At 48.1% G+C, this 13539-nt stretch overlaps 1 protein-coding gene across 1 annotated transcript in view; it reads left to right on the top strand.

Annotated features, from left to right (window-relative positions):
- The first annotated feature begins 603 nt into the window (after positions 1-603).
- Positions 604-13539, top strand: part of VAT1L (vesicle amine transport 1 like) — a 64686-nt gene continuing 51750 nt past the window's right edge. Inside the window, exons 1-3 of the mRNA XM_054079099.1 lie at positions 604-928; positions 8517-8646; positions 12385-12600. Of these exons, the coding sequence (XP_053935074.1) occupies positions 714-928; positions 8517-8646; positions 12385-12600 (561 nt within the window). The 5' untranslated portion in view covers positions 604-713. The remainder of the gene's footprint in view (positions 929-8516; positions 8647-12384; positions 12601-13539) is intronic.

Genomic DNA, 13539 nt, shown 5'->3' with positions numbered 1-13539 from the left:
GCGCGGCCTTCAGGCACAGGATTCCCCTGTGCAGCCCCTCATGGTGGGTCAAACGTGGGAGCCCTGTGCAGCCTCTCACGGCGAGGTGAGCGCAGGGCTCACTGAGGGGAGTGTGGGACCCCCTGTGCAGCCCCTCACGGCAGGGTGAGCGCAGGGCTCACTGAGGGGAGTGTGGGACCCCCTGTGCAGCCCCTCATGGCGGGGTGAGCGCAGGGCTCACTGGGGGGAGTGTGGGACCCCCTGTGCAGCCCCTCACGGCGGGAGTGGACTGAAGCTGCCTGCACAGCGTGGGTTCCATCAGGGCGCACGTCGCCCCCACAGCGCTCCCGTCACGGTGGCCCCAGCGCGGGGCTGGGTGCGGGCTCTGCCTGGGGTGGCGCGGGGGCTCAGCTCGGACTCGGGCGGGGCAGAGCTTGGGGCTGTGCGGGTCAGTGAGAGATTGAGCGCGGAGCTCTGCGCGGGGCCGGGTGCGGGATTGAGGGCGGTGCTGAGCTCGGGGCTGTGCGCGGAGCAGCGCGGGGCTGGGTGCAAGCTCTGCGCGGGGCGGCGCGGGCTCGGCTCGGGGCGGGCTCAGCTCGGCTCGGGGCGGTGCCAGCAGAGCCGCCCCTGCCCGCGCTCGCAGCGGCGCCGCCCGCCGGTGCAGTGCGGTGCGGAGGAGCCGCCGGTCGCCGCGGCCACTGCAGGCGGCCCCGCGCCGCCCCGAGCCGCCGGCCATGGCCAAGGAGGGCGCGCAGCGCGGCGAGGAGACCGAGCAGATGATCGAGAGGGAGGGCGGCCCGGAGGGCGCCGAGGGCTCGCGGGCCGGCGGCGACAAGGAGATGCGGGCCGTGGTGCTGTCGGGCTTCGGCGGGCTCAACAAGCTCCGCGTGTGCCGCAGAGCCATGCCCGAGCCGCGGGACGGCGAGGCCAAGATCCGCGTCAAAGCCTGGTCTGTAGCGCCCCTTCCCTGCCCCGATGCGCGACCCGGCGGGGTCCGGGGCTCAGCCCGCGGGGACGGGGGGCGAGGGGCGGGGTGCAGGGTGCGGGGCAGCACGGGATGCAGGGGGCAAGGGGTGGGATGCAGAGTGCGGGGCAGGACGGGATGCAGCGGGCGAGGTGTAGGATGCAGGGTGCGGGGCAGGACGGGATGCAGCGGGCGAGGTGTAGGATGCAGAGTGCGGGGCAGCAACGGGATGCAGGGGGCGAGGTGTAGGATGCAGAGTGCGGGGCAGCGCGGGATGCAGCGGGCGAGGTGTAGGATGCAGAGTGCGGGGCAGCACGGGATGCAGCGGGCGAGGTGTAGGATGCAGAGTGCGGGGCAGCACGGGATGCAGCGGGCGAGGTGCAGGATGCAGAGTGCGGGGCAGCACGGGATGCAGCGGGCGAGGTGCGGGATGCAGAGTGCGGGGCAGCACGGGATGCAGCGGGCGAGGTGTAGGATGCAGAGTGCGGGGCAGCACGGGATGCAGCGGGCGAGGTGCAGGATGCAGGGTGCGGGGCAGCACGGGATGCAGCGGGCGAGGGGCGGGGTGCAGGGTGCGGGGCAGCACGGGATGCAGCGGGCGAGGTGCAGGATGCAGGGTGCGGGGCAGCACGGGATGCAGCGGGCGAGGTGCAGGATGCAGAGTGCGGGGCAGCGCGGGATGCAGGGGGCGAGGTGAAGGATGCAGAGTGCGGGGCAGCACGGGCTGTGGAGTGCGGGGAGCAAGCGTGGGGCAGTGCAGGGTTGTGTGGGGAGAGGGGTGCGGGGCTGCGAGGGCTGCGAGGTACAGAGTGTGGAGTGCGGGGTGCAGGCAGTGCGGGAGCAGCTTGGGGTGCAGGGTGTGAGCTGTGGGGCGCAGTGTGCGGGATGCAGGGTGCGGGTGGTGTGGGGTGCTGGGCATCACGGAGTGAGGGGTGCAGGGTGCAGATGCGGAGCAGGGTGTGGGGGTGAGGGGTGCGGGGCAGCACGGGGTGCGGAGTATGGGGTGAGATACGCAGGCTGTGAGGTAGCATGGAGTGGGGGATGCAGGGCAGCGCAGGGTGTCAGGTACTAGGTGTGGGGTGCGGGATGCAGGGCAGTGCAGGGTGGGGGGTGCGGAGTGTGGGGCGGCTCTGTGCTCTGCGATTGAAGGTGGTGCAGGGCAGGGGGTTTACACGTGTGGGAGGATGTGGTCCCTGGTGCCAGCAGGGAGTTGGGGACACCTGCCCAGCGGTGTGGGGCTCAGCTGTTCCCTCTCTGATGACACGGGTGCCAACCCGTGGACGCCACTCAGCACCCGACCCTTCCTGCGGGAATGACTCCCCTTGGCACTGCATCTGCTCCCTGGAGCAGGTGTGCGGTGCCACTGGGTCACCAAGCAGCACTCCATCCCTGTGCCAGGGTGCTCTGGTCGCATCCCAAAACGAGCTTTCCTAGAAGACTCATGCTTTCCCTGGCAATCGGAACAGACAATTCTCCCTGGATAGCTGGTGCTCAGCATACATGTCCCCTTGGGAAATGACCTCAAGTTGCACCAGGGGACGTTCAGATGGGACATTCAGAAAAAAATTCTTCCCCAGAAGGGTCCTTGGGCACTGGCAGAGGCTGCCCAAAGAGATGGTGGGGTCCCCGTCCCTGGGGGGGGTTTAAAAGACAGCTAGGCGAGGTGCTTAGGGTCTGGTTTAGTAGTGGTCAGGTACGGTTGGACTCAATGATGTCAAACGTCTTTTCCAACCAAGCGATTCTATGATTCAGGTAAACAGGATGATGTTTTTCTGTTACAACAGCAATATTAGCATTTCATTGCACTGCTTGGTCTGCATCGAAGACCAAATTAATTTTGCCTAGGCAGGGATTTATCTTGTGTTGTCGTCTTCTGCTGTGTAAAAACACAGTGCTTCCAGAAGATAAACTCCAAGGTGAAGGCCAGATTGTTTATTTCAGAAGTAACTTGCATTAAAAATTGTACTGGCGTGGGGCAGTGAGCTTGTTTTGAGCAGTGATGCCGTGGATGTGCCTCAGATCTCGCGACATCCTGTCAGGTTAATGGAGCTGAGTGTCTCAGCCTGTTCAGACACTGGGCTTCTCGCCCTGGATGTGATGAGGACCGTGAAGTTTGTGACCTATGTGAGTATTTCCCCCTTTCCCAAGGTGTTGCCGCTGAAAAACAGTGATATCCACCAACCTGAGTGAAAACTGATAAATGAAGGGCTGAGTTTTTTTGCCTTCTCATTTGTTTTGGGTAGTTTTTTCTTTCTTTTTTTTTCCTACTAGACTCAATAGGAAATGCAAGAAATTCCATGCTAGGTGCATATAAGAGACAGTGGCAGCATAGTAGCTGTCGGGTACCTCATTTTGCTATCAGGCAAGGCTGTTTTTCCATTTAAGAATAGGCTGTGGTGTTTGCAGAGCCATCTTTTTTCGCAGCCATTGAGTTAACAAAAGTAACCATGCAAAACTTTAAATGTTCTGAGCATGTGGATGTATTCCTTTAAATACCTGGGGGTGTTACAGCACTCTGCAGTGCCTCTGTGAATTCTGCTTTCAGCAAAGCAGTAGATATGTGTTTATCACAGATAGCAATTGCCTGCAAAAGAACACTTGGCTGTAAAATAGAAATAATGCAGCTGTGCTCCAGCCACAGTTCCTTCCCAGGGTTGCGTTATCACCAGCGAGCTGTGTGAGTTGCAGGCTTGCTGTCTGACATCCGTAGACCCGCTCAGCTGCTCAGTAGTTACTGCCAGGTTGCACAATATGATGTGTGTCTTGGAAGCTTCCCCTCGTGCCAGAGGAGCCCATTGGCTGTGTAGGGTCAGCCTGTCACAGCCATCAGGCTGAAATGTGAGTAGGTCACCAAAGTGTGCTTCCAAGCCAGGCAAAATCAATTTTCCCGTCTTCTTGACCCGAGTCTGTAAATACGGAAGATTGATCAGGGTGGTGATGGACTTGTGATGTAGTCCGGGAGATGGAGTGAGGGAAACACCTGCTGGCTCTGCCCGGTGTGGGGTGTGTGTGTGTTACTGTGTGCAGTGCGGGACACGCCAGAGGTGGGCTGCTCTGGGAAGTGATGATGACAAATGGTGGTTTCAATTGAATCAGTTTTGCCGTCGACCGTCATTATAGATAATAGGATTATTTTTATCCGTTAACTTGTGGAGAAAAATAATCTTTAAGAAGAACACGTGCATGCAGGATAAATAGTATATATCATAAAAAGTGCAGGTTCTGTGTGGCCTCAGCATTCATTAGGGGATGAAACCAGTTGAATTGCATGTATATCCCAGTTAAATCATATCTATACCTTTAGTAGTATGGCACTATAAATGGAGGAGACAGAGGATATGTTGCTATTAGCACTGAGCCAGATGAATAATCCTTTTGAAGGTCTGGAATATCAATGATCTAATTGAAAATGTGTCAGCTGAGATGAGTCATGTGTTAGCCTCATTCAGTGACTAAGAAATGGAACAGCCATCGATGTCCGAACTGAGTCACGGCTTCAGCATATTTCCTGAAGTAATTTTTGATTGAGAATGATGGAGCAGTTGAAATGGCTGTGTTTGTGTGGTAATTTGCAGTCTGCAGAACACTAGTGTACGTAGTGGTTAAAAGATGAGATGAGTAGTGAGAACAAACTGAAGCAGTATTTCAAATGGGGAGTGTGAGTAAGGAATGGTGTCCTGTAATTACCTCTCTTTATTTTTCTTCTCTCTGCTATAAATTATTTCTTCCTTAGGCCGCTATACTTCTGCGTCATGAGGAATGAGGCAGAAGTGACCCTTCTGACTCTGTGACTGCGAGATAACAGCACTTTAAAAAGGCGGCAGCAGATAAAAGAAGTCCTAAGTATAGCAGAGTAGTGGACAGTGTATCACTTTTGTTCTGAAAGGCAGTCTTGTTCATACACTGTGGGTGTCTCTAGATTAGAAGCGTTTAATCCGATCACTTTAAACCTTCCTACTTTGTTTTTTTTTTAAGGATTGTCAGGCAATTTGCTGGCCAGGGTAAGAGGAAGGATTTTAAGAATGTAAAACTCAATGATCCTCTTATTTGCTCTGTTGTACTTCATTAACTTCAGTAGTTGATTTCAGTGGAGTCTTACAGTGAAATAAGAAAGAGCCAAAGCAGCCCCTCTCCCAAGCAAAGAGTGACGGGTGCTCTGCATGATTTGGTGTTTTGCAGAGGAAGGTACTGGGCATCCTTGAGTGCCTGGGACAGAGCAAGGAGAACCAAGCAGACCATTGCTGGTCTGATGGTGAGGGAAGTCCTGAACCCAGCTTTCTATCCACAGGACTTCCCACACTTGAGAAAAAAAAGATAATAGAAATGCAGCAAAGCTAAATCACAAGTATAGAAAATAATATTCAATGTGCTCAAAATTGGTGTTATAGGAGAGCATTGCAGATTGAGCAGATCATACTCAGGTGTGCTTCCATGTTTGATTCCTCTCCAGCGATTCCAGGTAATTTGGTCTGCGTGGCTCACACCAGTATCCCTGCTCTTTCGCAGAAAGGGTCTTCCAGCACCCCTGTGTCAATGTATTGATCTTGGCAATATGTGCCCTTCCCTATCTTCATTTGCTTCCAGCTCTTGATCTTGGATTAAAAGCACATGACTGCAAGAAACTGTGTACTTTTTGTCACTGGATCACTTTGTGTTTGCATTTCTCCCTCTGTGTATGCCCTGGCTTAAAGCTGAGAAGTCACTTTCTCTGGCTGCCCACCACAGGCTGTGCTGGTGTGCACCGGTACAAGAAATAAATTGTGCTTATTCTCTAAAACCATCCCTCTTCATGAGACACATTTTCTTGGCATGTTCTGTGCAACCAAACTTCCCTTTTCCTGTGGCTGCTGCGAATCTTAACGAAGGACTTGACAAGATTGGATGTCCTGGAGGCGGTTACTGAACAAACCATTTATCTGTGGACCCTCCAGGTTATTCGCAGGAGCACACACTGCTGGTTTTACCGTGTAACATAATTGTGCTTTCAGGTTGTTGTTGATGAGGCTTGTTCACATGTGGCAGGTAAAATAAAACAACTTTTTTATGTCCTTATTTGAAAGTGGAGCAGAATGGAAACAAATGGCTGAGAGTAACAGGGATGTGATAACATGTAGACTTATGGGAGATTAAAGATGAAGTGGATGAAGAAGAAGGTGACCAGAAGTTATTAGAAATGCTGATGAACACTCTCTGTTCCACGAGTCATTAACATGATAAAAACATGGGTCTTGGGTATTACGTAGCTAGTGTTCTTTCTCTCCTTAGCACCCCTCTTCTAGTATCAGGTCTTGTAAGTGCATTGTAATAGAGATGAACCCTGTATTTTATTTAATATTGCTGCCTTCTACTGAGGGTAAAGGCAGATGAAAGAGAAATGGAACTCAAACAGAACTGAATTGCTAGTGTTCTGTCGTTAGATGCAAAACTGGATATGTAGCCTTTCGAAAATTGCCTGACAATTTGTTCCGTGAGAATGGATGTTTCTAGAAAGAGCTGCAGTAATGCATTTGTAATCTGTGTTATTATCAAATAGCTGTGGTCTCTGCCACATCCATCTGTCTGCTTGTTGCCGTGCTATATGACATCATGGTGCATGTCCCTGCACAGGTTTCCGCATCACGGTTCAGCCTCCAGCTGCCCTTCCTTGCAGGAATGCAGGAGAAGTTAGCTTTTTCAGAATGCCCACAGTGTGGACAGATGTGTTCAGCGGGTCCTTGCTGAAACGGCTGCACACAGATCGTGCTGCCCGTGAATGGGGGGGGGGGGGTTAGTTTTGTGGTGGTTTTCTTTTTCTTTTCCTCAAATGACGACTGCCGTGTATTTTGTTATTTGGAATTTCTCTTTCATGATCAACATCACAGTGGCAATGGAGGAGGTGGCCTTAGCCACTGGATAAGGAATGGCCTTTCTGGAATAATTTCAAAGCTCCCAACTTAACTGTGCCGTCCCCCACTAACCTTCTGTGTGTTTAATGCTATGAGCAGGGTGTGGGAGCATGCTAGGGTGATTTGTTTGTTTTCAATAATGGATGGGCCTTGGGCAGCCTGATCCAGTGGGAGGTGTCCCTGCCCATCGCAGTGGGGTTGGAACTGGATGATCTTTAGGGTCCCTTCCAACCCAAACTGTTCTATGATTCTGTGATTCTATGACTGAAAGTTCACTTTCTCTCCTGAGTTTGTCAAGCTAGATTGTCAAAGTCGTCTGTTTAAGAAAGAATGTATAATCTTGTTTTTACAGAGCTAAGAGTTGTGGGTTAAGGTTGCTCTAAACACTCACCATCACCACCCATTACAATTATCTACATGTGGCGTGATTACCTTCCCCCCCTCCCCAGTGACCTACATCTCCTGAATACTGTCTTGTCTCCCTGCTTACTCTGCGTGCCTGCTCTACCTCTTTGTTTGTTGGGTCTGTTCAATCTGTTCATGTCTTGATTAGTATCCCACTAAAGCACTGTCTTACAAAGATGGGTGCACATTATGTGTCCAAGTGGTCGCTGGTGTCATGTGCAGGAGCAGGACTGGCAGTGTGCATCACTTCGTAGAGTTGGGGGCAGTCGGCATGCAGCATTTTTTGTGAACAATACACACAGGGCTGTGCTGTGGAACACTGGATTAGTACTGAAGTGTATTTTAGCTAGTGAGGAGTTTTGGAAGTCTTAACTATGTTTGTGCCAGTAGTCAATACCTGCATGTGGTAGATAGCCAGTACCTTTTTTAGCTGTGTTTTTTGTGGCCGGCTGGAAAGCCACAACATTTGACGTAACAAAATTGGATAGCATATGAAAGACAAAGCAAAGATGCTTCGAGAGTTTAGCTAAAACAGAAGAAGACCTGTATTTTTTCAGAGCAGCAGCCCCGAGAGCTCCAAAGAACAAAATGACCTTTGGAAAAGTGTATGAAAGTGGTGCAGGATGAACAGTTTTAAAACAACAGCCAGTCTGTTACTTGGGAAGTTCGTGTAGAAGTTTGGACTCCTGCTTGAGATGAACACAAGATTTGTTCCTGGAGTCACATTAGAGGCTGGGACAGTTCCGTCCGGTTGCTCTTGGCCCAAAACATCTATAATGTGTGAGGTTTGGGCTTCTCTTCTTAAATTGAACTGGGTTTACTTGCCAGCTGGTAATGTGTTCACAGAAATCATGATGTTTTGCTGTATTGAGATTTCAAATGCCCTTTGTGAATCTCTTCATGTGACTCCCAGACAGATTGTAGGCTTCGGGGCTGCTGACAGATGTGGTTGCCCTGCATGTGGACCATTCTGCCCGAGGGCTGTACAGCACAGTGTAAAGTCAGTCTGCTTCATGTGACTGGCTGCTGGGTCCCTCTTATGCTGCTCTGCAGTTTTCTGGCATTCTTTGGGTCAAATTTTCCTCCTCTGCTTTGATCTGTTGCAATAGTCTTGGTCATCCCTGGAGGTGTTCAAGGCCAGGTTGGATGGGGCCTTGGGCAGCCTGAGCCAGTGGGATGTCCCTGACCATGACACAGGGGTTGGAACTCGATGATATTTAAGGTCCCTTCCAAACCTAACTGTTCTATGATTCTATGTTTTTCTTTTTTCCTGTGTTTTACAGTGGTTTGAACTTCATTGATTTGATGGTGCGACAGGGGAATATCGACAACCCTCCCAAGACGCCCCTTGTTCCTGGATTTGAATGCTCTGGAATTGTAGAAGCTCTTGGAGACAGTGTGAAAGGATTTGAGGTAATATTTTATTTTCAGAGCATGACTAGATAAACACTAGTTCACTGACTACCTTGTCCCTCATCCCTTTTTGTCTACCAGCAGCAGCAGCCTTCGCTACCCTGTTGAGATTTGAAAGGGCAATTTTTCCTTGCAGCTTCCCAAGCATGAGAATGACTTCCTGACTTAGTTGCTGAAGTCACTACTGTCATCTCCTTCAAATCCTTCCTGAAAAGTCACTTGTGCCATGTGCGTATCCTGATGGGTAAATAGGAACTGGAAAGCGTGACTGATGTGCTTTAAGAAAGTAAAAGAAATGGAGTTAACTTGTCAAGTTTCTTTTCTTGGCCATGATTGCTGTCGTGGTTGCTCTGTTTCTCAAAGCCCATGCACTGCTGATTCTAGTTCCAGCTTGTGATCTTGAGTTGACAAGACCCTCATCTGCAATAAGGATTGCTTTATACAGCCATGTGCACTCATGAGGCACAGACAAAATTGGAGCCCTGCTTCTGGATGTATGACTGATTCTGATCACTCAGGAAAGGAGTCTATTTCATCTAACAGAATAGTGATAATAACAAGTGGTTAATGTATGTGATAAAACTTTCATCACGGGTTGGCATTATGTAATCTTCGCTATCTCTTATTACATAGAAACAGCGTTCTGTCCTACCTCCTGTTCCATGTTAAACATATATATTCCCTTCAATCTTGCACTTTGTTTCCCAAATAGATGGGAAAATTTTGAAGTAAAAACTGAGTTAGCACACGAGTCCTATCTTAGCTATTTGCTGTGTCAGTCATATCATTAAGTATTTGCACATTCTGAATTCTTATTGTATCTTGGTCTAAGGAAAGCAGTTACCTAAAATATTTTATTTAAAGGTAACACTTTTGCTCTTGTAGAAAAGCTGTAGAATTTCTCATTTGAGTGAAGATAATGACCAGTTTAGTTCCCAGTAGGGTCTCAGTGGTGAGCTCTTCAGGGCATTTCTCCTACCCTGTCTCTGCCTGGAAATAATTCACAATCTCATGAGGATTTTTGTGATGAACAGTAACTGTGCTGTTTGAAAAACTCTGCTGCTTCAGTTGTTCCGTGCGAGTATCTGTGTTTTATAAGTATGCTCCGCATCAAAGAGTATTCTATAAAAGGATCATAGAAAGTCGCTGCTGTAGGGCAGTATTCTTGGTTTAAAAGTTCTTGTTGTTTTAAAGGCATCATGAGGCTACAGCATATGGTGCTTGTTTGAATAACGTTAGACCTGACTGAATATACTGGGTCTCTTAAAGTTGGGTCTTTGTTCTGACTGTAGAACATTTTTGTGCCCTGGAATTCAAACAAGCTGTGGGATTTTATTTTTTGCATATAATCTGCATAGCCAGTGTGTGAGTGATGCAGGAGAAGGGGTGACAGTCAGAGTAACTTCTGTGCACTTCTCCAGCTCAAGACATGTTAAAGCTGTGGGCATTTCATGCTCTGGAAAAATGTGTTTTGCTGGCCCTTAGTCTGTACCGTCTGTGCTACTACACGTGAGAGATTTCTAGCTATTTTTTGTCCTCAGTTGCTGTGGTTGCATCATCCATCATATGACTAACGACAGCCTTGAGTGGCAGTCCATTTTGATAGCACTGTCATACTTTACACTGAAATAAAGTCTTTTTATGAAATAATGATGTAATGCCTATTCCTTCTCCCATTAAAAGAAAAAGCTGATTTCTTCTGAGCTGAAATCCATCCGGGCTGGTCCCTCTCCAATTTTGGGGATGATTCTCAGGAGCTGAGGCTTAATCTGATGTGGTGACTGGGCTCTGTGTTTATGGTAAAAAAATGTTATTTATTATTGCTAAGGATCACTTGGGGATCAGCAAGAGAGACTTCTCTGCATTCCTTTTAGTAATCAATTATGTTTGTTTGCAAGGATATAGGTCATATTAACATCTTCACTAATTAAGCCTAGCAGGCCTTAGATTTTTGATGCTTCTTTAGCAGCAAAATGAACCACAGAGTGGTTACCAGTGAGGCATTGTTAATGTGAATGTGTTTTCAAAAGGAGGAGGCATTTCAGTGAAATTGGAATGACAGTTCTGTTTCGACATCCTCATTCTAGGAGACAAACCCTTCAGAACTGTTAGCAGCACCTTAGCTTTTAGCAAACCCACAATATCCCAGAGCCAAAGTGATGTCAAGCACTTGGGAGATGAAAAACTGCTTGTGCTGGAAACATTTGTTGGAAGGGAAAGGTGTTGTGATGCACTCCACTGCTGCTTTCATGTAGATGAAATAGCCCAAGAGCAATCTGTAGTGTTTCTAAAGCATTAGTGGACAGCAGTAGAACGTAAGAAAACATCGGGCAGATAAGCAAAGATATTTTAGAGGGACAGCTGCTGTTAGTGTTAGTTAAAACGTGAAGTCCTGAAGTTTGATGCTGTTCCTGCTGTACTACTTACACTCCTTTCAAAAAGCTCCTTTTGTGGCTGAGGATGCTGGGTTTGTTGGTGTGTTATAGCAAAGCAAAGAGATCTAGGATGAAGTAGAAGGTGCGTAGGGGCTGCTGCTGACATGCTGTTATCAAGAGTTTGTAAGAGTTGTGCCTGTGAAGCTTTTAATAAGTATTGGCCAAGTGTTTGCTCTCTGCAGCTCTTCCCAGTAACCCCAGCAGACCAACTTCTGCTTTATCTGAGTGTTGCTTTCTCAGCCTGATTGTGCCCCTGCAGGAGCCACAGAGCTCCAGTTGCCTTATTATTGTTCTTGCCCATCTAAGGGGAGTCGCTCTCCTTTGTAAAACCTGGAGCTGCAGCGAAGGCCATTGTAGAAACATATGAATTTGGTATGCCTTTACCCCTGAATGGTCCTAGGAACAACCAGCTCTGTCTAATAGTAACATAAAATCTTTGTCTCCCTAGTGAAATGCCCTTTCACTACTGTGTATTTTCCAAAGACGTTGAGTAGGGAAATGCTGCATTCAAAGAGAATATGTCCATGCTCCTTTAAATCCTGTCAAATTCACCTTGTAGACTTAGTAGTGCCTTGTAATCCAGAGTATATTTAAGGTTGCAGGATCAAATTCTGCTCTGACACGTATGTAGAAATGAAAATCATGGAAATGTATTGGTACAATCAGTAATTAGGATAACAAAAATAGAGGGTGATTGCAGACAGTGTTATCTTCTAACTGGGTGGGTTCTGAACCCTTTCATGTGCTCTGCCTGCCAGTGTACAAGGCCTCCCCTTCTCGATCCACCAAGAGGAAAAGTAGCTCTAAACTGGTGTGAAGACAGAGAAAGCAAAGGGAAAATTATCTCAGATGTAATTTTGCTTATTGCATGCATCTCATCAATAGCATTATAATATTTTTTTTTGTTTTTCCTTTTTTTTTCTGTTAGCAGATTTCCTAGTTATTAGTAAGAGTGCTGGGTTTGTTTTTTACAGCCCCATTTGTACTGTAGGAGCTCTGCTAGCAGTGATGATCTGTATTAGTGAAGATGGAAGCTCCATCAGAGAAGCAACAGAGCAAAAAAGAAAAGCTGGCTTTAACTTTGTTTGGATGTTTTTGTTACATTCAACTTTTTAGATAATTACAATTAAAGAAAGGTAAAAGCCCAAAGCTGAGCAACATCACTACTATTTCCCCAAAGATACGGAGCACCATTTTCCTCATGGTCAGTCAGTGACCCACAGTTTGAACAGCAGAGCTGCAGGCCTTACAATTTGCTCTCTGTAGTCTCAATCCTTACTGTTGTTTTCTTCCTTGTTTGCAGATTGGAGACCGAGTCATGGCTTTTGTAAACTACAACGCATGGGCTGAAGTAGTGTGCACGCCAGTGGAGTTTGTCTACAAGATCCCAGATGACATGAGTTTTTCTGAAGCTGCTGCGTTTCCCATGAACTTTGTAACTGCCTACATGATGCTCTTTGAAGTTGCCAACCTGAGAGAAGGCATGTCTGTGCTGGTTCACTCGGCAGGAGGTGGAGTGGTAAGTTGGAACTTCTCTTGCTTCCCTGTCACCACGTAGCTGAAACAGTCTGGTGCATCCCGATTTCTGGAATGAGCCAGACCCTGCAGTTCTATTCGGTATCGGACTTCCTTTGTGAGGGGCTGTGGTGGGAGGAAATGCGTCTGTTTTCCTATCAAAAGGCTGATGTGAATGGTTGGAAGCAGCTTTAGATGGAATAAAATTTTCTGACAATAAGCTTTACCCAAAACCCTCCAGTTAGTTGCCAGAGGTCAAGGAGCAAGTGTTGTCTCAAACATTGCATTCTTGAACTTATGCACCTTGTACTTCTATGGAAAAGACGGACACAATGAAAGGAATAAATGAATCAACTCCCTGCACAAGGCATTTGTAAGTAACCGTAATCCTCCTTGCAGTAAATGACCCTCTTGGAGCCCTCCTGCAGATGCCATCTGTGAGAGTGTGTGGTGCTTTCTCTGTGAAAGACTTCCTTTTTATTTCTTTGTTGTAGAGGGACTGAAAGTGGTGAAAAGTGCTGTCGTGCCAGCCCTGAGGAGAATGTGCAAATGCTGCTGCATGTCGTAGTTTGTATCATTAGTAAGGAGGTGTGTTGCTTGGGCAAAGCAACAGTAGGATGGATTCAGTGGAATACCAGGCCACAGAATGAAATAACAGTCAGTATTTTGTGTTACCAGCTCCTCAAACTGTCTTTTAGGAAAAAACTCTCTCCTCTGGAAAGTATTTAAGCCTGTATAAAATACTAGGATACTGACAGGGGAGGTTGCTTATATTTGAAGTTATTCAGTCCTTTTCGATAAGAAAGACCTTACCACCTGAGAACAGTAGCAGATCTCAGCCTTTCAAACTAAAGTACCTCTTCTGTGTTCCTGTTACTTCTTATTTATGCTAAATTAGTATTCTGTTGCCTACTGAGGTCTGGTGGGCAGCCCCAGACACCTT

The sequence above is a fragment of the Cuculus canorus genome, chromosome 13 (assembly GCF_017976375.1).
Source record: "Cuculus canorus isolate bCucCan1 chromosome 13, bCucCan1.pri, whole genome shotgun sequence".
NCBI classification, from domain to species: Eukaryota; Metazoa; Chordata; class Aves; order Cuculiformes; family Cuculidae; genus Cuculus; species Cuculus canorus.
The sequence above is the reverse complement of the archived record's forward strand: the minus strand, read 5'-3'. Positions and strand labels throughout refer to the sequence as shown.